This window comes from Myotis daubentonii, chromosome 1, assembly GCF_963259705.1.
Source record: "Myotis daubentonii chromosome 1, mMyoDau2.1, whole genome shotgun sequence".
Taxonomy (NCBI): domain Eukaryota; kingdom Metazoa; phylum Chordata; class Mammalia; order Chiroptera; family Vespertilionidae; genus Myotis; species Myotis daubentonii.
In genome coordinates this window covers 125,617,931-125,645,579 of record NC_081840.1, presented here as the reverse complement: position 1 = coordinate 125,645,579, position 27,649 = coordinate 125,617,931, and the positions used below count along the sequence as shown (strand labels likewise).

Genomic DNA, 27,649 nt, shown 5'->3' with positions numbered 1-27,649 from the left:
TCAAGACAGCCCCCAAGTGGCTGCTGTGTGGTGCCGCAACATTGTAAATCACTCAACTTCCTGCAATCTTTACTATGGACTTGGTATGTGCCATTAATCATTCATTTATGCCACTTGCCCTCCTGTGTCATTGGAATTGATATTTCTCTTCTCACTGAAACTCTTCTAACAGTGAAATCGAAGAACACCTCCCACAACTACCTCTTTTTGAACACTTCCCTGTGGCCCAGAGATTCTCCCCAATATGAATGTATTTATGTAGTACCCATCCCACCCTCCACAACCCCTAGGCTGCCTCCTCTGTTAGCTCACAGTGAATGCCCTGAAACTGCTGCTCATCTCCCACTCTCTCCTTCACCCACTGTAGTCTGCCCCTGGCACTGTCACTCGACTGAAACTACTACTGCTAAGGTCATCGGTGCGTTTGCACATACAAACCAGAGCTCTTCACCCCAGCTCCCCACTCCCCATCCATTCCATAATGCAGTGATGGCAAACCTATGACACACATGTCAGAGGTGACATGCAAACTCTTTTTTTTGGTTGATTTTTCTTTGTTAAATGGCATTTAAATATCCTATCTAATAAAAGAGAAACATGGTAATTAGCTATAACTTCGCTACCCTTCCCATTGGCTAATCAGGGCAATATGCAAATTAACTGCCAACCAAGATGGCGGCCAGCAGCCAAGCAGCTGAAGCGAACAGGAGGCTTGCTTGCTCCAGTGACTGAGGAAGCCAAGGTTCCCCGCCTGCCGCTGCCGGCCTCTGAGCTGCTCTCTAAGAAACATTGTTACAAATATAGAAGCTAAACAAAACCCCAGAAACATGCTTTCAGTCAGCCGGGATCTCAGAGCTGGAGTTGCAACAAAGTTTCAAATACAGAAGGTAAACAAAGCCCAGAAACCTGCTTTCAGCAGCCGGGATCACAGCTAAAGCCGGCTCTCAGCTCCAGTGACATAGAAGGTAAATAAATCCCAAAATTTTTTTTAAAAAAGGAGAAGTTGGGAGCTTCAGTCACCCGCCAGCCTGAAAACGGCCCTCAGCCCCTCACCCAGACTGGCCAGGCACCCCAGTGGGGACCCCCACCCTGAAGGGGGTGTGACCAGCTGCAAACAGCCATCAGCCCCTCACCCAGGCTGGCCAGGCACCCCAGTGAGGACCCTCACCCTGAAGGGGGTGTGACCAGCTGCAAACAGCCATCATCCCCTCACCCAGGCTAGCCAGGCACCCAAGTGGGACCCCCACCCTGATCCAGGACACCCTTCAGGACAAACCAGCCAGCCCCCACCCATGCACCAGGCCTCTATCCTATATAGTAAAAGGGTAATATGCCTCCCAGCACTGGGATCAGCGGAGCCGTGAGGCCTCCCAGCACCAGGATCAGCAGAGCCTTGAGGCCTCCCAGCACCGGGATCAGCAGAGCCATGAGGCCTCCCAGCACCTGGATCAGCGGAGCCACAAGGCCTCCCGAACCCGGGATCAGCGGAGCCGTGAGGCCTCCTGGCACCGGGATCAGCAGAGCCACGAGGCCTCACTGCCCCTGTGTCAAGTGGAGCTGCGAGGCCTCCTGGCACCAGGATCAGTGGAGCAGCGAGGCCTCACTACCCCTGTGTCAAGTGGAGCCGCGAGGCCTCCCAGCACTGGGATCAGCGGAGCCACGAGGCCTCCTGGCCCCTGGAGCAGTGTGACAGGGGGCAGCTCCCAAACCCGCTGATCGCCCTGTGGCTCTGTGTATGACAGGGGGCGGGGCCACAACCTCCTTATCCGCTCTGCTCTGTTTGTGAAAGGGGAAGGCACCCAACCCCCTCATCGGCCCTGCTCTGTGCCTGATAGGGGGGAGCTCCCCAACTCCCTGATCAGCCCTGCTGTGTGTGTGGCAGGGTGCGGCGCCCCAACCCCTCCCATGGGCCCTGCTCTGTGTGTGACGGGGTGGAGCTGCAACCTCCCTATCGGCCCTGCCCTGAGTGTGACAGGGGGGAGTGCCCCAACCCCCTGATTGGCCCTACTCTGTGCATGACAGGGGGCGGCGCCCCAACCCCCTGATTGACCCTGCTCTGTGCATGACGGGGGGAGCTCCCCAACCCCCTGATGGGCCCTGCTCTGTGTGTGGCAGGGTACAGAGCCCCAACCCCCCTGATGGGCCCTGCTCTGTGCGTGACTGGGGGCAGCGCCCCAACCCCCTGATCGGCCGGCTCTGTATGTGACAGGGGGGGCACCACAACCCCCTGATCCACCCTGCTCTGTGTGTGACAGGGGGCGGCACCCCAACCCCCCAATCAGCCCTACCCTGAGCATGACTGAGGGTGGCATCGCAACCTTCTGATCTGCCCTGCTCTGTGCATGACAGCGGGCGGCGCCCCAACTCCCCAGTTGGCCCTGCTCTGAGCCCGACCAGGGGCTGCGGGGCAGGCACCTAGGGATTGGGCCTGCCCTCTGCCACCCGGGAGCGGGCCTAAGCCAGCAGGTTGTTATCTCCAGAGGGGTCCCAGACTGTGAAAGGGCACAAGTGGGGCTGAGCGACAACACCCACCCCCCACCACCAGTGCACAAATTTTTGTGCACCGGGCCTCTAGTATAAAATAAATATCAAAAATATAAATCTTTGTTTTACTATGGTTGCAAATATCAAAAAATTTCTATATGTGACACGGCACCAGAGTTAAGTTAGGGTTTTACAAAATGCTGACATGCTGAGCTCAAAAGGTTCGCCATCACTGCCCTAATGTCATGTGGAGCACTGTCATTTGCCTAGGTGCTTGGCCAAAGACGTCCAATTGAGTTGACTTGCTGCAATCTGTTAGTAAATCTTATCATCTCTGCCTGTCACTGGTAGTCAGACCACTTTCTATTCTATTTGTCACTTCTCATCCATGTCACTGTTATTGCCCCTGACTTCTCAGCCTCCACTCTGTCTCCCAGCTACAGTCATTCTCCCCAAAGCAGCCAGGATAGCTTTTTCTTTTTCTTTTTCTTTTTTTTTTTAAAAAATATATTTTATTGATTTTTTACAGAGAGGAAAGGAGAGGGATAGAGAGTTAGAAACATCGATGACAGAGAAACATCGATCAGCTGCCTCCTGCACACTCCCTACTGGGGATGTGCCCGCAACCAAGGTACACGCCCTTGACCGGAATCGAACCTGGGACCCTTCAGTCCACAGGCCGACGCTCTATCCATTGAGTCAAACCGGTTAGGGCAAAGGATAGCTTTTGTAATCAAGAGCACTTCCCCACCCTGCTCAACTCTGCCAAAGGGTTTCCACCAAACAAATCAAAATGTCACTTCCTCCCATGGCCTGCAAGCTGCCAGGCCCAATCAGGTAGCACTTGCCCTTCTAGGTCCTCATGCCCTACATTCTTTCCCTCATTCCACACTCTGACCACACTGGCCATACCTCACTCTTACTCAAATACCAAATATAAGTTCCCATCTCAGAGGCTGGCACTTGTTCCCTCTGCACATAACGCCAGAGCTCCTCATCTTCCTCAGTTCAGTCAGGCCAGGGTCAGATGTCATCTCTTACAGAGGCTCTTCTTGATCACCTCTCTAAAGTAGCAAGCCCCTCTCAGCATGATATCACGTCACCCTGCTATACCTCCGTGATATTTACTACTACCTAAGATATTCACCTTTTAACAACACTCAGTTAAAGAAATATTTATATCTTCCTCACTAGGACAGAAGCTCCATAAAAGCAAACACTTTATTCAACCATGTCTCTCCTCTATCCTCTGCACTTAGATCTGTAAGGACTCAGCTCTGAAGGAGAAATCATCAGGCATAGCTTAGGGTGCTATCAAAAACAGGGGGAAACAAGAAAATAAAAGGAAGATAAGCAAGGTTCCAGAAAGAGAGTGAGGTCAAAGTGCTCAATGCTGCCATGAAGTTGCTCATTCCATGAATAGCCCCTGAATATCTGCTCTTGTCACTCTTCTATCTTCCATGCACTTTTTATTCACATGCTTTCTCGGCATTGGAATAGCTAATGCTAATCCCCTGCCTCCAGTCAGATTCACGCTCTAATTCCATATATTCACACACTCCCTAGAGATGCCCCTCTGTCTCACAGGTACATCATCTTAATGTGTTTGAAAAGGACTCACCCTCTTCTACCCCAGATGCTCTCCTTGCTGAGTTCCCTAGCTCTTCAGGTGGGAGCACCACTCCGCCTTTGATCAGCTGTGCTCAGCACTCCAGATGGCTGGCAGCTCCATGGAAAGGACTGTGTCTGGTCCAGTGCCCACTGAGGGGTCTCTATTCAGAAGCACAGGCTGCCTCTCCAAAATTCTGACTGAACACTGAAGGACGAGGCACTGCACTAAGTACTCTTCCCTCGGACCAAGCAGGAGACTTTCCCCTTTAGGATTGTCCGGGGGAGGAGTGATACAATCCCCATTCCTTCTCACTAGAATGGACCACTCATTCCAAATGACACACTCTTTCCACAGGAATCCTGGATGAATGACACACAGGCCCTTACACAGCTGTAGCTGAGCAGACAACCAGCAAAGTCCTTTCAGGTCCTACTGGCACTAGAATCCTGGAAACATCACAGGCAGGCACAAGAGGACAGCAAGGACGGATGAACACCCATCATCCAAGGAACAGAGAACTTAGGGCTCTAGTTCTCCGTCAGGACACACATTGCAACTGCCCGGGGAATGCAGCCTGCGACTCACCTTAGACCTACACTGAACCTGTCACTGCCTGGGGCCCAGAAGGTTCTGTTATTGCCCCCATCCTGCCCCATCAGCACACCTTGTATGTGTGCGTTTTGTGCACTGGTGTGCCTATGTCTCCTGAGGTCTGGAGGGAGAAATTGGAAACCTCTCCCTCCTGCTGCCTTTGATAGCAATTGTTTTGTGGTGAGAAAAGCAAGGACATTTTTAATCATAGTGATTATTAAGCTCAAATGTGTGAACTTTATCGCCTTTGATAGGTTTCCCTTAATAAAGTTCTGATAGAAGAACTATCTTACCAAAGTTGATATTGCGTAACCGGCTGTTACACTTATAGAGATAAAAAACGGGTGAATAAATCGGTAAATAGATTCAGGATCAGGATTGTGTGTAAAGTGCTCCTCCTGAACCATGTTCTGCTGAAAAGAGAAAAAATGCAATGAAGTATCCACTGAAGAAAAATGCTTAAGTACTTTTATGGCAGCAGTCTGCCACTTGTGCACACGTGCCGCTTAAAATAATTTTGATTGGGTGACATGTCTCTTAGTCTTTTAAATATAAACAATGGGACCTTAAAAAAACAATAGTGATTGAATACCAACACTCACTAAAGATAAATACAGGCACAACCTCCGAAACTGTATATTCCTTTCCACCTTCCCCCTACAGGATTCAGTCTAAATGCAAACTATTTTTAGGCTCAAAAGACTTGCTGGTCGCCATGTCATACTGCTCTGCAATCAACTCTAAAAATGTGCTTTCAGTTTCCTGTAACCATTGGTCTCTAAGGCTGTGCTGTGCTGTGCAGGGTCACAGCCACACCGTGCTTAGAGCATGTTTGAGGAAGTGAGTTAAAAATGTTTCTGTAGTTCTAATTAATTTAAATAGTTTTTTAATTTTATTCATAGAGATCTTTCACATATCTGTTTATTTATAAACATTCGTATTGTATGATGATAAAAATTATGCAATTATCTTTTTTAAAGATATATTTTTTGTTTTGGGGGTATGTTGACTCACTTTAGCTCACTAATTACTAGTATACAAAGCTGAAACTCAGGTCTTGCTGACATATTTCTTATACAACATTCCTTTTGTTAAATTATTAGATACAACATGGGGTGGGGAAGAAAACCTACAGGAAGATAATGTTGACTCCAAGCTGGAGGGAGTAATTTTCTACCAGTGATTAATTTCAAAGCAAAGCAGCAGGGAATGAAGACAATGGTCTGAGAGAAAAAGACAACCTCAATACAACTGGCACTTACAGTGAAAGGATGGATCCTCTCATCAAAAATGTCCTTGGATCTATTTGCATTTCTAGAAAATAAGAACGTGATTGAAAAAAAACTAATCCAGGAATTGTTTTGTTAGCAACACATCTGCTGGGAGTAGAGAGGGGTGGAGGGAGCTTAACCTTCAACAAAGAAAGTCCTTCTACAAATTCTTCTCTTAGATCCTGTAGGAATTTTCTGACCTCTTTACTCAGCACATCAAATTCTGTGAAATCTTTTCTACAATGACCAGCCAGAGTTGCCTTTATAAAAATTAACCCTTCCTAATAGGCAATGCTAGTCAATCAAATCGATGGCCAGTCCTCTAAGCTCACATTGGCAGACCCAGGAACATTTTATAAAGCAGTAGTGGTGGGCAAGCATTCATGGTGAATATGAGTTCCTGTTTTTTTCACTGTTTGTTTTCTCTTATCACTTTCCTATATTATATTCTTACTATGTATTTCTTCTGGTCTCTTTAAAATAGTATGAGTTAAAATCTTGCCTTTTTATTTTAAAAGTGAAGAGTCTATTGATTTTAGAGAGAGGTAGAGAGAGAGAAAAAAATTGATTGGCTGCCTCCTGCACATGCTGGACTGTTGATCGAACCAGAAACCTAGGTACGTGGCCTGACAGAATCGAACCCACACCTGGTACGTGCTGCCCTGACTTGGAATTGAACCTGCCACTTTGTCGTGTACAGGACGATGCTCCAACCAACTGTGCCAGGGAAACCAGGCTGCTTCTTTTTTTTTTAAGTTTAATTCTTCACACGAATACACTCTGCTCATTTACACAGTGTTTCTCCAAGTGTGCTTTGCAGGCTTCAGTGGTTCCACTAAACCAGTGGTTCTCAACCTTCCTTTAATACAGTTCCTGATGTTGTGGTGACCCCCAATTTCACTGTTACAAATTGAACATAATTAAAGCATAGTGATTAATCACAAAAACAATTTGTAATTATATATGTGTTTTCCGATGGTCTTAGGCGACCCATGTGAAAGGGTCGTTCAACCCCCAAAGGGGTCGCGACCCACAGGTTGAGAACCGCTGCACTAGACCATTTTCAGGAGACCCATGAGGCCAAAACTGTTTGTATAGAAATATTAAGGTACAGCCTGCATTTACACTGACATTTGCAATGACTGTATAAAAGCAAAAGTCAGTAAAACTGGTTTCTGAATGAGAATCAAGGCACGGGTCCCGCCCTGTGCTAGTAGTCATTCTATTCTTCACTGCCACTTGTTGAAAACAAATCTACTTAAGCACATCTTTGATAAAGAATTAATAATGGGCCGAAACCGGTTTGGCTCAGGGGATAGAGCGTCGGCTTGCGGACTGAGGGGTCCCAGGTTCGATTCCGGTCAAGGGCATGTACCTGAGTTGCGGGCACATCCCCAGTTGAGATGTGCAGGAGGCAGCTGATCGATGTTCCTCTCTCATCGATGTTTCTAACTCTCTATCTCTCTCCCTTCCTCTCTGTAAAAAAATCAATAAAATATATTTTTTAAAAAAGAATTAACAATGAATAATGCTATTAAATATTGATCCTTCTTTTATATTCTGCGTAAGGGGAAGTATGCATTAAGCATTTCTGCATACTGAAGTGTGGGTGTGTTAAGAAAAAGCACTTGGATTTTAACTTAGTTGTGAGCTGAATGAGCTACTGTTTTCATATAATAACATCTTTAGTTCATAGTATAAGTGTCATAATCTCAAAGCTGAAAAGTGAGCCTGTCACTTCAAGGAAAATAACTTATACATTTCTTGCCAATTGCACAATTCCAGCTATCAAGCTGAAAAGCAAGAATAGGACAAACTTGTACCTTTTTTTGTGAGCTTGACAGCTTTTCAATACTTAATGGTTTTCTGGGAAGAGTGGTGGTGATAATGACGCTAACTAACAAAAGTGAGTTTTGATAGTGTATACAGAAATGTGGACCAATACTTTCCAAGTGATCAATGCATAATATTACAAAATTACTTATAAGTAAAAAGATTCATTCAGCATACAAGATATATGAATGGGTACTAATTTAAAAGAGGCCTTAGTACAAGTTCATGAAACTAATTTAAGAAGCCAGCTCTTGTGGACTTTTAGTAAAGTATCAAAGAATATACACAATTTTCTGAAGGCTTTAAAAATATGCCCATAAAGCTACATGAGGCTGGGTCTTCAATTGTTTATTCAAAACAAATTATTGAGATGACTGAAGTAGTCACAAAGGTGTGAAGACAGAGTCGACATGAGAATCAGCTGTCTTCTATTTCACCAGACATAAAGAGATTTGCAAAATGAAAATAAATGACACGAGGCGGGTAAGAGATCAACCAAAGGACTTGTATGCATGCATATAAGCATAACCAATGGACATAAGACACTGGGGGGTAGGGGAGGCCAGGGGATTGTCAAGGGCAGGGGGAAAAAAGGGGACACATATGTAATACCCTTTGTAATACTGTAAGCAATAAAAAAAAATGACACAATTTCCACTTGGCCTATTTGTTGTGGAAAATGATTCTCTTTTATAAAGAATTATGTTAATGCTATGGCTCCCTATCGGGTGATTCTGTCTCCCAGGAAACATTCAGCCATGGTGGATACATTTTTTGTTGTCACAATGAGGCCTGGGAAGAGGGTGCTATTGGCATCTAGTGAGGAGAGGCCGGGGAAGCTGTAAACATCCTGTAACACACAAGGCAATCTGCCACAACAAAGCAGTATCCTGCTCAAAAGTTCAACAGTGCTATAAAAACCATGTTTCAACATACAGGGGGTTTCTTTTTAAAGTCTCAATTTTAATTTCTAATACAGTAAATATCAATATAGCCCACATAAACAATAACTTAAGCATTAAGACTCCTAAGACAAAAACAAGTGATTCATTTCAATCTATAATAATAAAAGCATAATATGCTACTTAGACCAGACGACAGAACGACCTTCTGGGGCTCCTGTGAGGACCCAGGCAAGGCGGGGCTGTGAGGGCCAAGCCCCTTGCACGGATTTCGTGCATCGGGCCTTTAATAACGTAATAAAAGCACTATAGCTTACTCCAACAATGTCTATAGTTAAAACCTCACACTAACTTCATATCTTGTAAGTTTATTAGCTAGAATAACAAGACAGGGTTTAAACTCACCTGTTCCTTATGTGGTGATATATTGCTAATGCTAGGCTGTGGAGAAAAGAAAAAGTAACAATTGACTTTATGTCAGGTCTGAAGACAGGTTTTAAAAGGGGTGTGGTGGGGGAAGACCATCCCAGCTGCCCAGTGGCCATGAGATCCTCATTCAGGACAGTATCGCATGGGCACTCTTCACCTTGTTCTATTTCTTTATCTTTTAGCAAAATTAGAAAACCAAAATGCTAGGGCATATTCAGTAAGACGACATGTTTCCAGTGATTATTATAATATATAAGATATTACACACTTCCCCTGTCATTTGTCCTTCTACCCATAGAACCTTTCATCCTCTACAAGTTAGTTCTATTTGTGCACATGCTTCAATTTAATCCATACAGTAGTTTTCCACCTGCCCATCCATTGTCTGTCATTTCCATAAAGGTAAATAGAATGCTCTCTACCAAACAGAATCATTTAAGGTCACTTTTACATAATTGTTAGAAAATTTAATGGCAAATGGTAGAACCCACAAAATCAATAGTTATAACAATTCTACAATTAGCAGTGCTAGCAATGCAGCAAGTAATACACAGTGTAATATTAGTAACATGTATTTCCAAATTACTTTAAATATAATTTAATGAGCAGATGTAAGTCCTCATATACTGTGTAAGTTACTATATCCCTAAGTTATTCCCAGATGCTGTGTAACATGAAACAAAGGAGTGCTGTAGATCAAGTTCCACGCTTTTCCTCTTTGCCCTCAGTGTCTAACATGAAGCTCCAAATAACTGAGGGAAGCAAATCTGGATTTGATAACTAGGTTATAGAATATTAGCACTTGTAAAAAGGCCTGTGGCCTTGTTGGCATCAAAGATGGGCACTTGTACAGTGCTTCAGTTTCATCTTCAAATTGATTTTAAAATCACAGAATTTTAAATATAGAAGCTGAAAAGAGCCAATGAACTTGTAATATTTAATTCAACAACCCATTTTACAGAAAAGGTAACCAAGGCTTAAAACTGACTTCCTCAAGGTCCCACCAAGAGTGAGAAGCGGTTCTCTTCCTCCTACCCTCCAACCAGGCAGTGTGGTTCCCAGGCTTGGCTGTGCATTGGGGTCCTCAGAGGAGTTTGACAAACTGCCTTCCCCCACTGTGAGTTGACCTGATTCATCTGGCATTGGGTATGACCTGGGGTTGTTTTGAAAGCTTCTCAGGTGATTGCAAAGTGCACCAAAGTTTGAGAACACATGAATTAGAGTTAAAATCAAAATCATCCCAGATGCTTTTCTCCATATAAAGATATCTTCCATCCCTCCTCAGCTTATCAGAAGGCTTGTGAGAGTGACAGAGTGTTTTGGGGGGTGAGAAATGGAATGCATGTGTTTAGAGACACATTTAGATAAAAGTTGCATAAGTGATTCCAAAAAAGCTCACTCATCCCATTGAGAACAATGCACTGTTACCCCACAATAAACGTTTTTTCAAAACCATTCCTAAGGGCCAATTAGCTCTATTAATATCCTTAGGAAACCTTTATTTTACCAATAGTAAATGTACTGAATGATCATTTTCAAAACCTGATGAGAACAAATGCAAACTTACTGGTCTTCCAAAAATTAGACGAATTTGAAGGAAAAAAAGCATAACACCCACTTGTCTAAGAAAGGTTAATCTTTGAAACTAGTTTTGAATTATATACTGTAACATCAGACTCTTATGAACTCAAAAGAAGCTATGAAATGCAGCCAGAAAGGACTGGTTTTTTACTCCTGGATTTAGTGGTCAGACTGAAGAAAGACTCAGTGATTGTGAGATAGATAGGTGCCAAAGCTCAGGACTTTAGAGAGAGACGGGCTCCAGTTTTGCTGAGACACAATTTGATCTCAACTGTTGTTATGAGAGAAGAAACTTACATTATTATGATTGTGAACTGGCTGCTTTTAATTAAAGTAGAAGTTACTGAGAATTTAATTAGCCAAAAAGTTGGTACAATATAAACAAAATTAAGTTTATAAATAAATTATGTTTTAGGACTGAAAAATAAAATTAGGAATGAGGATATTAATGATTTCAGGTAGAATTTCCCAAACTGTGTTCTGGAAAGTCAACCCTCACATCCCATGGAGACACCAATAATGATCCTTGGACAACGACAATGGGATTCAGGAAGCTCTACATCCGAGTTTAGTTTTATTTTGCTCTTAAATAAGCTTGAAGGTTTCATATTAGGGTGTTTTTAAAGTGCATCTCCAATTGTGGACTATGATCTCACAGAATTTAATGAATAGTTTTCATCATCATGACACTGTTATGTTTGCTTAAGCGTAAACCTGACTGTGACTATGTTTCCAAAACTTCACCTCCCTCATGATTTTCTGCTTTGATTTTGTTATATATGAATCGATATAATGTAGTGTCTTGAAGATGTGTTTATATATCTATACATATATACATAACTAAATTTAATATGTCTATAAAATTAAAACCTAAGTTGAACAAATTTAACCCTCAAAGAAATTATCTTGAAAAGTTGTTTCTTAAGACTGGTTTGATGCATTTTCCTGGAAGAAGAGTACATTTCAATATAGAAATAGTGCAAGAAAAAGGAAAGTATGATGGGGGGAATCTGACACAATCCAATGAACTGTAATTGCAGATACACTCTGGTGCCAGTAGGGGGCAAGCTGTCCCTTCTTCCAAAAGCAGCTTTCAGGGTAGTACACATGGTTTTGGGCCTGTATCTCATGAAGAAATGCTTTATTCCAGAAACATTCAGTAAAACACACCTCTCCTTTCATGGTGTTCAACAATGTCTCAGGAACAGAAATGCCTCAAGTAAAGGTAAACACTTTGGGGGGATTTTTAATTGTTAAGTGGGTTTCCCTTCTTCCATTCACTCTAAGATTAAAATGGAAGTGGAAATCAATATATAATTGACACCAGTTTTTTAACCTGAGCACTGAAAAGAACAATCAAATGAAAGTACATATGGGCATGATAAGGGATCTGTCCCCTATCTGTACTCACCACTGCAAGGTGAGTCTCAGATCAGACTGAGAAATAGTGCTGTCCACATATAATGTTGCACACGAGCTGTACTTTTCCCTAAGGTGATCAGGAGACACCTGAAGGGGAAGGGGAACAGAAGAAAATATCACAGTAAGTTAAACCTATAAAAGTGCATTTTTCCTTGGTTAAAATGTCAAACAATTAAGCATTACAATTGTCCTCATACTGTACTAGAGGCCTGGTGCATGAAATTCGTGCATGGGAGGGGGGTCCCCTCAGCCCAGCCTGCACCCTCTCAATCTTGGACCCCTCGGGGGATGTCCAACTGCCAGTTTAGGCCTGATCCCGGGGGTTGGGCCTAAACTGGCAGTCGGACTTCCCTCTCACAATCCAGGACCGCTGGCTCCTAACTGCTCACCTGCCTGCCTGTCTGATCGCCCCTAACTGGCCCCCCGCCAGCCTGGTCACCCCTAATTGCCTCTACCTGCCGGCCTGGTTGCCCCCAACTGCCTCCTGCTGGCCTGGTTGCCCCTCACTGCCCCCCTCTGCCAGCCTGATTGCCCCTCACTGCCTCCCTCTGCCAGCCTGGTTGCCCCTAACTGCCACCCCCACCAGCCTGGTCGCCCCCAACTGCCCCCCCCCAGCTGGCCTGGTCGCCCCACGCAGTCTGCTGTTCAGTCATTTGGTCGTCCCTCACTAACCTCCCTGCTGGCCTTATCACCCCATGCAGCCTGCTGTTCGGTAGTTATGTGAGGGCATCCTGACCAATTTGCATATTATCCTTTTATTAGTATAGACTAGAGGCCTGGTGCACAAAAATTTGTGCCCTCGGGGGGCCCCTCAGCCGGGCCTGTGCCCTCTAGCAGTCTGGGACTCCTAAGGGGATGACCATCTGCTGGCTTAGGCCTGCTCCCCAGGGGAACGGGCCTAAGATGGCAATCAAACATCCCTCTGGCAGCCCGGCAGCCCTTGGGGGATGTCCACTTGCCAGCGGGAGGCAGGCCTAAACTGCAGTCAGACATCCTTTGCGCTGCTGAGGAGGCAGGAGAGGCTCCCACCACCACTGCTGTACTGGCAGCCATCAGCCTGGCTTGTGGCTGAGCAGAGCTCCTCCCATGTGAGAGCGACCTGACCACCAGAGGGCAGCTCCTGCATTGAGAGTCTGCCCCCTGGTGGTCAGTGTGTGTCATAGTGACCAGTCATTCCCAGTCTTTCTGCTGTTAGGGTTAGTTTTCACATTACCCTTTTACTATATATTATAGAGGCCTGGTGCATGGGTGGGGGCCAGCTGGTTTGCCCTGAAGGGTGTCCCAGATCAGAGTGGGGGTCCCGCTTGGGTGCCTAGCCAGCCTGGGTGAGGGGCTGAAGGCTGTTTGCAGCTGGTCACACCCCCTTCATGGTGGGGGTCCCGCTTGGGTGCCTAGCCAGCCTGGATGAGGGGATGATGGCTGTTTGCAGCTGGTCACACCCCCTTCAGGGTGGGGGTCCCCACTGGGGTACCTGGCCAGTCTGTGTGAGGGACTGAGGGGCATTTTCAGGCTGGCTCTCCTTTTTTTCTTTTCTTTTTTATTCTGGGATTTATTTACCTTCTATGGCTGTCACTGGAGCTGAGAGCTGGCTTTAGCTCTGAAGCTCTGCTCCAGCTCTGAGACCTCGGCTGCTGAAAGCAGGTATCTGGGTTTGTTTGGGTTCTGTAATTATAACACTGTTGCGGTCCTGCTCACTCCAGCTCTGACGAATGAAAGCAGGTTTCTGGGGTTTGTTTAACTTCTATAATTGCAACATAGTTGCTTAGAGTGAAAGCTCAGAGGCTGGCAGCGTTAGGCGGGAAACCTTGGCTTCCTCCTTCACTGGAGCAAGCAAGCCTCCTCCTGTTCTCTTCAGCTGCCTGACTGCCGGCCGCCATCTTGGTTGACAATTAATTTGCATATCCCGCTGATTAGCCAATGGGAAGGGTAGCGAAGTTACGGTTAATTACCATGTTTCTCTATTATTAGATAGGATAGATGAACTGCTTTGGTGCAATACCATGTCCAGTTCTATGGTAAACCCATTACATGCTTCAACTTCCAACAATGAGAATTGAGGAAGGGGTCATAAAATGCTGCCCTTGACATACTACCTATAATCCAACTTGGCAAACACCTATGATAAATTCCCTTTATAATAATGTAAAAAATTTAAAATAACATCAGTGTTTTTTCCTTAAGAAATGAAAACTGCCAGGATTTCTATTTCTACTATTTATTTTCTACATTAAGACATACTGCCTTCTATAATATTGAAGCAAGAGCATTTACATGAAAGCCAATAATAAATGTTAGTTCAGGAGGCAGTGTGACAAAATACATGTATCTGAGGCAGAGGTGTGTGTGTGCTGGGGCTGGCCTGTGGCTCACAAGTTAGGGGACCAGAGGTTTCTCTGGGCCTCAGTTTCCTTACGTAGAGGATTAAAGAGTATTGTTTTAAGATTCTCTCACATCCAAAAACAGATCAAGCACCTCTGAGAATTTAACTCTCCCTTCATGTTGAAATAAGACTATCATCACATTCCTCCAAAGAGAACCTCAGAGAATGCTTCCCATGAAATTAAGAATTCTATTCCCTGAGCTACATGACACTATCGGGACCCTGCCTCACTCAGATGCTCTCTCTGACTACACGGCTTTTTTCTTCCACTTTTTCTCAGTAAGGTTAACCCCACTTCCCATCTACCTCCAGGACACCTCTGCCAGCAGCCACACGACACAACTGCTCCCTTTCTCTGCACTCACACACCTGAGTTACTACTTGCTACACGGTATCAACTGCTTCCAGGGCATCCCCCTCATAAAAAGTGAGCTTCTCTAGGGAAGACAGAACTTTCACTCCTCTTATACCTCCAACCTGCTGAGCACAGAATCTGGGGCAAGTTAGGAGTGCGACAAGTGTTTGACCCATTATCTAAAATCAATTGCAACTGGAAGGCAAATCCTACTACTGATACAAATTAGAATTTACCTGCAGTGGTGTTACAGAGATGACAGTAACTTTTAGAGACCCTTCGAGAATAAATTATTTTTAAAACACTTTAGAAATATTCATGTCTTTTAAAAGTTTCCATTGATTTGTAAAGAGCCCTAGAATATAGCAATAATGAAATATGGAAATAACCTAACCTATGTTAGGAAAATAATCTTAGAGTAAAACCAGTAACTAATCCTACTCACTGTAAGGAGTTGAAAGTAATTGTAGTATCTTTAATATTCGTTTTGCTAGTGGAAAGAATGGCACCAGATATTTGACCTTGGTCCTTGAGTTTGGCTGAGAAAGAATTTAGAGCCAAGAACTTAAATTATAAGAGGAAGTATATTTAGAAAGTCACAGAGGTAGAGCGGAGCCAGTGTTGCTGCGTGGGCTCAACACACAAGTTACAGAGGCAGAAGAAGGGCCCCTGGGACTTAGAAGAAAGAAAGGAAGAATATACACACCCGGGAACAAGAGGGGGAAGGCATGGGCATGCTCCAGAGTGAGAGCACCTGAGAAGAGGGCGGGAAAACTACAGGCATGCTCAAGGGAGAGAGAGCACAGGTGCTGGGTCCTTCATCTTAAGGGCTTTTACCTAAAGGCAGAAATTTTAGGGAGGGTCTTAGGGGACCTAAGCTGGGCCTGAAGCTGAAACCAACTGAGGCCTAGATATTACCTCTACTTTGACCACAACTCTGTCTCTGAGCTCAGCAGACCTGAGGCTTTGTTACTAAGATTGTTAGAATCAGGCCCTAACCTCTTTGTCCTCAGGGCTTAATGCTATGTGAGTCAGGATGCAAGGGCTTGCATGGAAGTTGTATGAGGCTATTCTCTGGGCTCCTTGTTCCTTCGTTAAGGGTGTCCATATGCTGGGGGAGGAAAGGTCAGGGGACCAGCGATATCAAAGTTCAGGGGGGTGTAAACTGCATGACCCATGATATGCTAAGAAAGGAAAGGTCACCCTTGGGCGAGGTCCCACCCTACAATACTTGGTTTCCCAGTTTTGCCCATTGCCAGGCACCTACAGCTTTCTACTTTGGAACATACTTGGCCTATCATTCCTACTCTGCCCATGTCTGCCAAATTGACTACTGCATCAGTTTTGTTGTATTATTATGAACTAATTCAGATAGTCCTTCCTTCCTTATCCTATATAATAAAAGGCTAATATGCAAATTGACCGAACAGAGGAATGACCGGTCACTATGATGTGCACTGACCACCAGGGGGCAGGCGCTCAATGCAGGAGCTGCCCCTGGTGGTCAGTGCGCTCCCACAGGGGGAGCGCCACTCAGCCAGAAGCCGAGCTCACGGCTGGCAAGCGCAGAGGTGGTGGCAGAAGCCTCTCTTGCCTCCAGAGCAGCGCTTAGGATGTCCAACTGCCTAAGCTTTCAGTTAAATATCCCCCGAGGGCTCCCAGGCTGTGAGAGAGCGCAGGCCAGGCTAAAGTACCCCTCCCCGAGTGCATGAATTTCGTGCACTGGGCCCCTAGTATTAATATAAAATAGCTTTCATCATGCTGTCATACTTTCCCATCAGTATCCCCCTCACATACACAAAAGACACGACAGGGTGAAAATCTAGTTGATATCTGTTAAAATATAGAGCATTAAAAAACTGCCAGTACCCAATAATCATAAATATATTTATATTATACAGTGGGGCCTTGATTTACGAGTGTCCTGACTAATGAGTTTTTTGAGATACCAGCTGTCTCTCGGCCGATTTTTTGCATTGAGTTGACAGAGTAATTTGAGTTAACGAGCTCCTTAACGAGCTCGGTCTCGGAATGAATTAAACTCGTAAGTCAAGGCCCCACTGTATAAAATACCATTTTGTCTGTTTCAGATGTTTTACTTCAAAGCCACTTATTCCTCATTAACCATAAGTTACAGATGGCATAATATGAAAAGAATCACTATTTGGAGAAATAAATTCTCTGTCAAGCTAGATAGAAATATTTTAACTATAACTAAAACTTAGGTATCTTTAGCCATGCATTTAACATATAATTTACCTTTAGGATTTCAAAAAAAAACAAATACAGCACAAAATATGAAAAGTCATTCAAATAATTTTATTCTAAATGGAAGGTTTACTACTATACAGGTGTAGTATGGCATATAATGCACCAAAATAAAGTCAATTATGACCAGAAACCTATATACAGGGGAGTAAAAAGAATAGGCAACAATGCACAAAATATAGACTAGTTGGTAAAACTTTGGGTGATCTTTGCTCCAATTTTCCTCTATTTAAATTTTTTCTATTATAAATGTACATTGTTTTCTATTCGAAAATAGTGCTAAAACATTGAAAATTTTTAATCAGACATGGGCTCACAGGTCTATGGGGGTTCATTTAGTAAATCAACAATTTACAGTCTACTGGTAGGTTCAACCAAAGGAACACTGAGCACTTCCCCAACGGTCCAAGTCTACTGCCAGCTATTCAAACTTTCCAGTACCAAGTATCTAGGACCCACTAGGGTGGCAGATTAACCCTTCTAGCAACGCCTGGATATATTGGCTGCCAGAAGGTTACTTTCCCCTCATCTTGCTTGAAAATTTAAAATAATTGTTCTTTATGGTTAAAGCCTTACTATTGCTTACAACCTCAATAAACTACACAGAAAAACATAGAGATAAAAAATGAAAATAATAAAAAAAGAAAAAGAAAAATTCAAAAAGCCAAAATTCTATCCACAACAGTGTTCATAAGTATTTCAATTGGTCACTAAAATGCACAGAGACAAAAATCCAACTCTATCTTCATTCACTCTGCACAATGGCAGAATAGATGGACTTTTACAAGCTTTTCAAGAAAGGGAAGGAGTTCCTCAGAAAAGATCAATAGCAGAGATCCAAGACGGCTGCCCACGGGACTGCAGGCTGCTGGATAGTGTGATAGTGAGAGAATGAAAGGAGAGTGCATGGACATGCGGGGAGCGTCAGTATTTGTGAGTGAGGGACACCTATACTCCCAAGGGACTGTTGGGGACTGGCGGATCGCGCCCCCCCACCCCCCGCCTCACCCTCTCCCCCCCACCCCCACCCCCCAACCGGGTAACCTCTACTGCGGCTGAAATCTCTCCCAGAGCGGCCAGCTCTGCCACAGAGGCCACCCATCTTGAAGGGGAGACCGCTGTGGAGACTGTGATCGATCGGAACCCCAGCCTGACCTTCAACCGGGGAGATCTCGGATGCCTCCCGGGACCTTACAACCACTGCCCAGGGACCAGTTACCTCAACTATGAATCCACGAACGCCAGAACTCCAACCTCCCTGACCACAGGCACCTGGGAGGTCTGCTCTGGTGAAGACAAACGTGGACGGGCCCTGTGCCTTCTCACAGAGCAGAAGGAACAGCTGTATCTAAGAGCACCCACCCGCAACTGGCGAATTAAACACAGCTGGCATCGCCTAAAGAAAGGTGAGATTTGGGATCCAAGCTAGAGGGAGAAACGCGCGCAGTGAGAACTAGAGTCTCAGAGAAAAACTGCCCCACCACAAAATTCGCGGCTGTTGGGGTCAGTATAGCCCTCGAATGTGGAAGGGGGTCCGCAGGGCCACTGGCAGAAGGGGATTCTAGATATTAACCCACAGCTGGACTGGACCCAGAAAGGCAGCCTGCAGTACTCGGCTGCGCAGAGTCGCACAGAATTGCGCACAGATCCAGGGTAGAGAGGCCTTTTAGCCCAGGATATTAAGACAGAAACACTACCACCCAGAGGCTGTAGCAGAAATTGACTCTTGTGTGTAAATACAACTAAAAATAGACTGAGAACCAGAGAGAGCAGAAATCCCTCTTGCTTGAAAATAGGGCTGTGGCTTATGACGCCAGGGAACTTCAATACTGTGCTGACTACCTGCAAGGAAAAAGACGTGCAAGCAGAACAGTGGAGGAAGTGAACAAACTTCACTACTTCACATTATTTTTTATCTTTTACTTAAGAAACTAATTTTTTCTCTCACTCAATTTTACTTTATTTTTATTATATTTTTATTTTTAACTATTAGTATTAATACTATTATTTTACCCATTTTTAAAAGTTTTATTTTATATTATTTTTTCTTTATTTTATTTTATTTTATTTTGGGATTAGTGTTATACATTCTATTTTGATTTTCCCTTTTGCATTATTTTACTCTATCTCAATTTTTCCTTTATCCCAAACTCTCTCCATCACTTTTCCCTTTTTTGTCCTGTTTCTCTTACCCTGTTCCTGCTTTAGTTTTTCTCTATCCTTTCTTTTCACTCCCTGTTAAAAATTGATCTTACTCATACATCTCATTTCCTCTCCCCTACTCCAAACCCATAGACACTTCTCTCTTTGCTTTCTTCACAATCCACATTCTTTTTCTTTTCTTTGCCTTTTTCTTTCTGTCTTGTTATTGTTTTTTTGATTATTGGTTAATTTTTCGTTAGTTTATTTTTGTTTATTGATTTTTTGCTTCTGTTTTTCCTCTCCTCACTTGTTCTCTTCTTCAACTAATAGCTTAACTAATTCCAATCACCAACTCAGGCCTATCCTCTATCCTTCTTTTCCAATAGTAAACAAATACATAGATAGATAGATAAAAGAAGGAGGAAAATTTATATATATATATATATATATATATATATATATATATATATATATAAATTTTCTTTTATATATATTTCAATATATATTTTTTTCTTTTTTTGAATTTAGTTTTTTATTTTTCTTCTTATACACCCATTCTCTTTCTACCTCCTCTATACTGAATTGTGGCTATTTCCCCATTCCTTCAATTCCTTGACCTTACCTCCTGGAAATAAGCTCTGCCTCCTCAGATTCATCTGGGAGTTTGTTGTTTGGAGGTTTGTTGTTTGAATTTTTTGGATTAGTTGTTCTTTGTAGTTTGCACTCATCTCTGGGTATTTGTGGTTTGCATTTTTTGGATTAGTTGTTTTATTGGAGTTTTCTCCCCATATACATATTTTTCCCCTTTTTTTTCCTTCTCGCTCTTACATTTTTTTCCTTTTCTCAATATCATTTTTACACTCATCTCTATTCCCTAATTCTCTTTTCTCTTGTGGTCACCTTTATTTAGGGGTATTAGTATTGTGAATACATTTGTGTTTGGTGCCCTGTGCATTGTGTCTTGTTGTGTTGTATTTTGTGCCTTTAAGTCAACGCAGGAGAGAGAGAACTACATAACCAAAAACCCTGAGAGGAGCGATCATGGGGAGACAAAGAAACAGCCCGCATACAAAAGAAGGAATCACCAGAAAATGAAGTAAATGAGATGAAGGCAAGCAATATGACAGAGAAAGAATTCAGAGCAATGGTCATAAGGTGGCTGAAAAGGATGGAAGACAAATTCAACAATATGTGTAAGAACCAAAAGGAAATGAAGAACCAAGAAGAAATGAAAAATGACATCGCTGCAATAAAGAATTCAATAGAAAGCATCAACAGTAGACTAGAAGAAGTAGAGGACCACATCAGTAAGCTAGAAGACAAGGTAGGAAAAAATACCCAAGCAGAGCAGCATCTAGAAAAAAAATTTAAAAAACAGGAGGAGAGCCTAAGGGAACTTTGTGACAACATGAAACAAAACAACATCCACATAATAGGGGTGCCAGAAGGAGAGGACACTGAGCAAGGAATAGAAAACCTGTTTGAAGAAATAATGAAAGAAAACTTCCCTAATATAGGGAATAAAAAACTCACACAAGTCCAAGAGGCTCACAGAGTCCCAAACAAGATGAACCCCAAAAGATCAACACCAAGACACAGTATAATTAAATTGGCAAATACAAACAACAAAGTAAGAATCTTAAAGACTGCCAGAGAGACACAGAAAGTTACCTACAAAAGATCTCCCATCAGACTATCAGCTGATTTCTCAACAGAAACACATCAGGCAAAAAGGGAATGGAATGAAATATACAAAGTCATGCAAAGCAAGGGTCTGAACCCAAGATACTGTACCTAGCAAGGCTATCAATAAAAATTGAGGGTGAATTCAGGAGCTTCACAGACAAAAAAAAGGACTAAGGGAGTTTATTACCACTAAACCAGCAATGCAAGAAATGCTAAAGGGTCTGCTGTAAAAAGAAGAAATAGGAAGGGAAGAAGGAACACAGGCATAAAGAATAAAAATGGTGACAAACAATACCTATCAATAATAACTTTAAATGTAAATGGATTAAATGCCCCAATCAGAAGACATAGGGTAGTTGAGTGGATAAGAAAACATGACCCATATATCTGCTGTCTGCAGGAAACCCACCTTAGAAGAAAGGACTCACACAGACTGATGGTGAAGGGATGGAAAACGGTTTTTCAGGCGAATGGAAATGAAAAAAAAGCTGGGTTAGCAATACTTACATTTGACAAATTAGACCTCAAAGTGAAGGCCATAACAAGAGATAAGGAAGGCCATTTCATAATACTAAAAGGAGCAATTCAATAAGAGAATATAATTGTGATAAACATATATGCACCAAATACAGGAGCACCCTAATACAGAAAAAACTTTTGGAGGATATCAAGGGAGAGATTGACAGCAATACAATCATAGTAGGGGACTTTAATACCCCACTAACACCACTAGTCAAATCCTCTAAACAAACAAAAAAAAAATCAGTAAAGAAACAGCAATCCTAAATGACTCACTAGATCAGATGAAATTAATTGACATCTTCAGAACATCCCACCCCAAAGCCACAGAATATACATTCTTCTCAAGTGCAAATAGGTCATTTCCAAAAATAGAGCACATATTGGGACACAGGCAAAATCTCTTCAAATTCAAGAAGATAGAAATCATATCAAGCATCTTCTCAGATCACAATGGCATAAAACTAGAAATCAACTACAATAAAAACAATCAAAAACTCAAACACTTGGAGGCTAAACAGCATGCTTTTAAACAATGATTGGGTTACCAAAGAGATCAAGAATAAATAAAAAGCATCATGGCAACAAATGACAATGAAAACACAACAATGCAAAATCTATGGGACACAGCAAAAGCAGTCTTGAGAGGGAAGTTCATAGCTCTGCAGACCTACCTCAAAAAACAGGAAAAGATGGTAATAAATTATCTAACCCTACAACTCAAAGAATTAGAAAGAGAGCAACAAGAGAAGCCCAGTGTAAGCAGAAGGAAGGAAATAATAAATATCACAGTGTAGATAAATGACATAGAGACCAAAAAAACAACACAAAAGATCAACAAAACCAAGACCTGTTTCTTTGACAGGATAAACAAGATTGATGAACTTCTAGCCAGGCTCACCAAGAAGCAAAGAGAGAGGACCCAAATAAACAAAATCAGAAATGAAGGAGGCAAAGTAACAACCGATCCCACAGAAATACAAACAATCATGAAAAAATACTATGAACAACTCTATTCCAACAAAATGGACAACCTAGATGAAATGGGCATATTCTTAGAAAAATACAAGCTCCCAAAACTCAATCAAGAAGAATCAAAACACCTGAATAGGCCGATAACTACTGAAGAAATTGAAGAAGCAATCAAAAATCTTTCAGCAAACAAAATCCCTGGTCCAGACAGCTTTACAGGGGAGTTCTACCAAGCAGTCAAAGAAAAACTAAAGCCTATCCTCCTCAGACTGTTTCAAAAAATTCAAGAGGAAGGCCACTTCTAAGCTCTTTCTATGAAGCCAGCATTACCTAATTCCAAAGCCAGATAAAGACACTACCAAAAAAGAGAACTACAGGCCAATATCCTTGATGAACATAGATGCTAAAATCCTCAACAAAATTCTAGCAAATGGAATTCAGCATTACATTAGAAAGATCATACACCATGACCACGAGGGATTTATTCAGGGGATGCAAGGATGGTACAATATCCACAAAATAAATGTGATACATCACATAAACAAACTGAGAGATAAAAATCACATAATCATATCAATCAATGCAGAAAAAGCATTTGACAAAATCCAACACCCTTTCTTGATAAAAACTCTCAGCAAGGTGGGAATAGAGAGATCATACCTCAACATAATAAAAGCCTTATACGAAAAACCTACAGCCAACATCATACTCAATGGGCAAAAACTAAACTCATTTCCCCTAAGAATGGAAACAAAACAGGGATGCCCACTCTCACCATTCCTGTTCAATATAGTACTGGAAGTGCTAGCCATAGCATTCAGACAGGAAGAAATAAAAGGCATCCAAATTGGAAAAGAAGAAGTAAAACTGTCCTTATTCGCAGATGACATGATACTATACATAGAAAACCCCAAAGACTCCATCAAAAAACTACTGAACCTAATAAGTGAATATGGCAAAGTAGCAGGATACAAAATTAACACCCAGAAATCTACGGCCTTTTTATACACTAATAATGAACTCATAGAAAGAGAAGCTAAAAAAAACAATCCCATTTATCATTGCACACAAAAAATTAAGATAACTAGGAATAAACTTAACTATGGATGTAAAAGACCTGTACTCGGAAAACTACAGAACATTGAAATTAGAGACAGAGGAAGACATGAACAAATGGAAGAATATACCATGTTCATGGATTGGTAGAATCAACATCATTCAAATGTCCATACTACCCAAAGCAATCTATAAATTCAACGCCATCCCCATTAAAATACCAATGGCATACTTCAAAGACCTAGAATAAACGCTCCAAAAATTCATCTGAAATATAAAAAGATCCCAAATAGCTGCAGCAATCTTGAGAAAAAAGAACAATGTAGGAGGGATCACAATACCAGATATCAAACTGTATTATAAAGCCACTGTTTTCAAAACTGCCTGGTACTGGCACCAGAACAGACATATAGACCAGTGGAATAGAACAGAGAACCCAGAAATCAACACAAGCCAGTATGCTCAATTAATATTTGACAAAGGAGGCAAGAGCATACAATGGAGACAAGACAGTCTCTTCAATAAATGGTGTTGGGAAAACTGGACAGATACTTGCAAAAAAATGAAACTAGATCACCAACTTACACCTTACACAAAAATAAAATGGATAAAGGACTTAAATGTAAGATGGGAAACCATAAAAATCTTAGAAGAAGCCATAGGCAGCAAAATAGCAGACATTTGTCATAGCAATACTACGTTGGTGTAAAAGAGAAGGAATTCTTACCATTTGCAACAGCATGGATGGAACTGGAGAGCATTATGCAAAGTGAAATAAGCCAGTCAATGAAAGAAAAATACCACATGATCTCACTCATTTATCGATAATAATGAACATTATAAACTGATGAACAAAAATAGATACAGAGGCAGAGCAGCATCAAACAGACTGTCAAACTACAGCAGGAAGACTGGGGAGGATTAGTGGAGAGGTAAGAGATCAACCCAAGGACTTGTATGCATGCATATAAGCATAACCAATGGACGCAAGATACTGGGGGGTAGAGGCGACTGGGGTAAGGTCGATGGGGGGAAAAAGGAGACATATATACTACTCTTTGTAATACTTAAGCAATAAAATAATTTTTTTAAAAAAAAAAGATCAATAGCAACGACTGGAAAAGTAACCAGCCTAAAAATCTAGTAAGTTTCAACCCAAACCTTAATATCAAGTCTAGTACCTGTTGAAATCCTGCCAATCGCTTCATGTTAAACCATTAAAAAACAAATCGGAAGTTTACTGTTTTCTCTCTACTTTTTCACAAGTTTTGGATATTATGAATTAATAAAATTTAATTAACCTAAATTTTCTAACACTTTATGCATTAATGAAAACTATTTCACTATGTTGCACAGCAATGGGACAATCTGACGAAATGCACGTTTTGAATACAATTCTTAACTAGACTTTAGTAGAAATGTGTAGTATGCTAACTATAGGTATAAGCAAATATATTCTCTGAAATAGTATTATTAACTTCATTGAATTAAAACTTTAAACTTTGACTTAAACTTTAAATATAAGTTCTAAATTTGAGTTAGAACTTACACATTTGAGACTTCTGGACTGACCACAAATCTATTTCTTCTCTCCTTCCTTTCAGAAATATGTCATTAGAAACAAAGGCATTTTAAAAAAGCTATCCACAGTATAAGGACAAAGGAGAGGAAGCACAAATTTGGTGTCTAAAGAGAGTGGCTGGAACAGGAGTAAGAAAGCCAGTTTGCCTTACAAAATCCAAGGCAGGCTCAGAATTCAGCCCCCAAATTCTTGCAGTGCAGCCCTGCCAGTTAAAAGTTCTGCTCACTCCTTTGCTTCCAATTAGATGTCAAAAGACAGCCAGGGACCACCACACATCTGAGAGAAGCCCACAAGTAAGAGAGATCAAAGCAGAATGGCTACTATCAACAAGGAGGTAATAACAAGTGTTGGAGAGTTTGTGGAGAAAAAGGAACCCTCAGTCACTGCTGGTGAGAACATCAACTGGTACAGCCACTATGGATAAGAATATGGAGTTGCCTCAAAAAATTAAGAATAGAATCACCATATGACCCAGCAACAGCTCTCTGATATCTGCCTGAAAATTTTATAAACATTTATTTGCAAAGATATATGCACCCCTGTTTCATCGCAGCGTTATTCTCAAGACATGAAAAGAAAGTGACCATCAATAAATGATTGGATAAAGAAGATGTGGTACATATATGCAAAGGAATACTACTCAACCATAAGAAAAGAGGATGTACTGCCATTTGCCACAAAATGGATATTATGTGGTAAGTGAAATAAGTCAGCCAGAAAAGTCTAAGAACCATATGCTCTCACTCATATGGGGGTTATAAAACTAAATCTCATAAACACAGCCAACAGTATGGTGGTTACCACAGGGATGGGGTTTAGGGTAGTAAAGGCTAAAGGGGCTTAAAAATATGGTGAGGGAAGATGATTTGACTCTGAGAGATGGACACACAATGTAATATACCGATCATGTATTATAGAAATGTACACTTGAAACCTAAATAAGGATTTTAACCAATGTCACCCCAATGAATTTAATTTTTAAAAAATCTGAACTCATACACCAAAAGTAAGTTGAATACATTTCCTAAAATCTACATGCTAAGAACATCCCATTTTTAGTGATTACTTTCATAGAGAAATTTAGAATCTGTGGTATCAGCAAATGAGTTGCCCCATCCTATATAATGAAAGCCTAATATGCAGAGTGTCTGGTCAACTGGTTGGCCATTCAAGTAATCAAAGCATAATATACTAATGATAGGCTAAGGCCGCTCAACTGCTGGCTATAACATGCACTGACCACCAGGGGCAGATGCTCCGACTAGTAGGTTAGCTTGCTGCTGGGGTCCAGCCGATTAGGACTGAGGCTGGACACACCCTGGAGCCCTCCCGCGGTCCCTCCCTGGCTGGTCAACCTCCACATTTCTCCTGGCCCTGATCATGCACTGATCCACAGGATCATCCAGATCCATGGGAAAGTTGTCTGAGTGGAAGTTCTACAACTAGAAAGAAAGAAAAAAAGTGCATTGAGACTGGTAGGAGGTGCGGAGGCGTGCACAAAACGGGCTGGCAACTGGGTGTGCTGTTGTTTTTTTCAAATGGGAGGGAGATATCTCTCTCGATTGCTCTGAATTCCAGTTCCAGGCAAAATTCTGGGGACCCAGACTCATACGGGGAGAAACTGGACTGCCTGGCATGGGGCCGGAACACAAGAGAGGCTTTCTCTCAGAGGTGCTCGCAGCGATCATTGTTCAGAGCTGTGGGACACAGAGAACGGGGACATCTCCAGGGCAGGGCTGACTGGCAGCCATTGCTATTTGCTCCACCCTGGTGATTCCCTGAGACCCCGCCCCACCCAATTTACAACCCCACCCAAGCTGTGCAGCTTTTGCATATGAATGGCCTATCCACGTGGTCTGCAAACTGCGGCTCTCGAGCCACATGCGGCTTTTTGGCCCCTTGAGTGTGGCTCTTCCTAAGCATTAGGAGTACCCTAATTAAGTTAATAACAATGTACCTACCTATATAGTTTAAGAAATTAGGCTCTCAAAAGAAATTTCAATCATTGTACTGTTGATATTTGGTTTTGTTGATTAATGAGTTTGCCGACCACTGGCATATCCTTTAGCAACCTAAAACCTAACAAACTGCAGCTGGGTCAGAGAGCTCCAAAGCACCCAAAAGAAGGCCTAAGACCCGGCAGCAGAAGCCTACATTGCTTCACAGATGGGCCTCATCTGGGCACTTCCAAACACCAAACAAAGAGGAGGAATCTGCAGATCTCTCCATAGCTCCTGCTGGGTGGCCTCAGGCAGTGGCTGACTTTGCACCTCCTTGGAGATCCAAGAGCCACTGTACCCAGTGCTCAGTGTGAGACCATACCAGATTACAACTCATCGCATCCATAAGCGACACACTCAGCAGGCAGACTCAGTGAGCACCAAAGCCCCACTGAAGCAAGTCCTGCCCCATAAGGGTGTCTCCAGCACGGCAGTTCTCACATTGTAGACACAGCTAGTCCTCACAGCCAATTGGCCTGAAGGTCAATTCCTCCTAGTGATACCAACAGCAACCAAGGCTTACCTATAACAAGACTGTGCACACAGCCCACAAAGGGGTGCACC

At 42.5% G+C, this 27,649-nt stretch overlaps 1 protein-coding gene across 1 annotated transcript in view; it reads right to left on the bottom strand.

Moving 5' to 3' along the window:
* LOC132233557 (cyclin-Y-like protein 1) overlaps positions 1-27,649 on the bottom strand; it is a 51,290-nt gene that overhangs the window by 6,507 nt on the left and 17,134 nt on the right. Inside the window, exons 2-6 of the mRNA XM_059694439.1 lie at positions 15,097-15,137; positions 12,115-12,212; positions 9,099-9,134; positions 5,950-6,001; positions 4,981-5,100 (exon numbers count right to left, since the gene is read on the bottom strand). Of these exons, the coding sequence (XP_059550422.1) occupies positions 4,981-5,100; positions 5,950-6,001; positions 9,099-9,134; positions 12,115-12,212; positions 15,097-15,137 (347 nt within the window). The remainder of the gene's footprint in view (positions 1-4,980; positions 5,101-5,949; positions 6,002-9,098; positions 9,135-12,114; positions 12,213-15,096; positions 15,138-27,649) is intronic.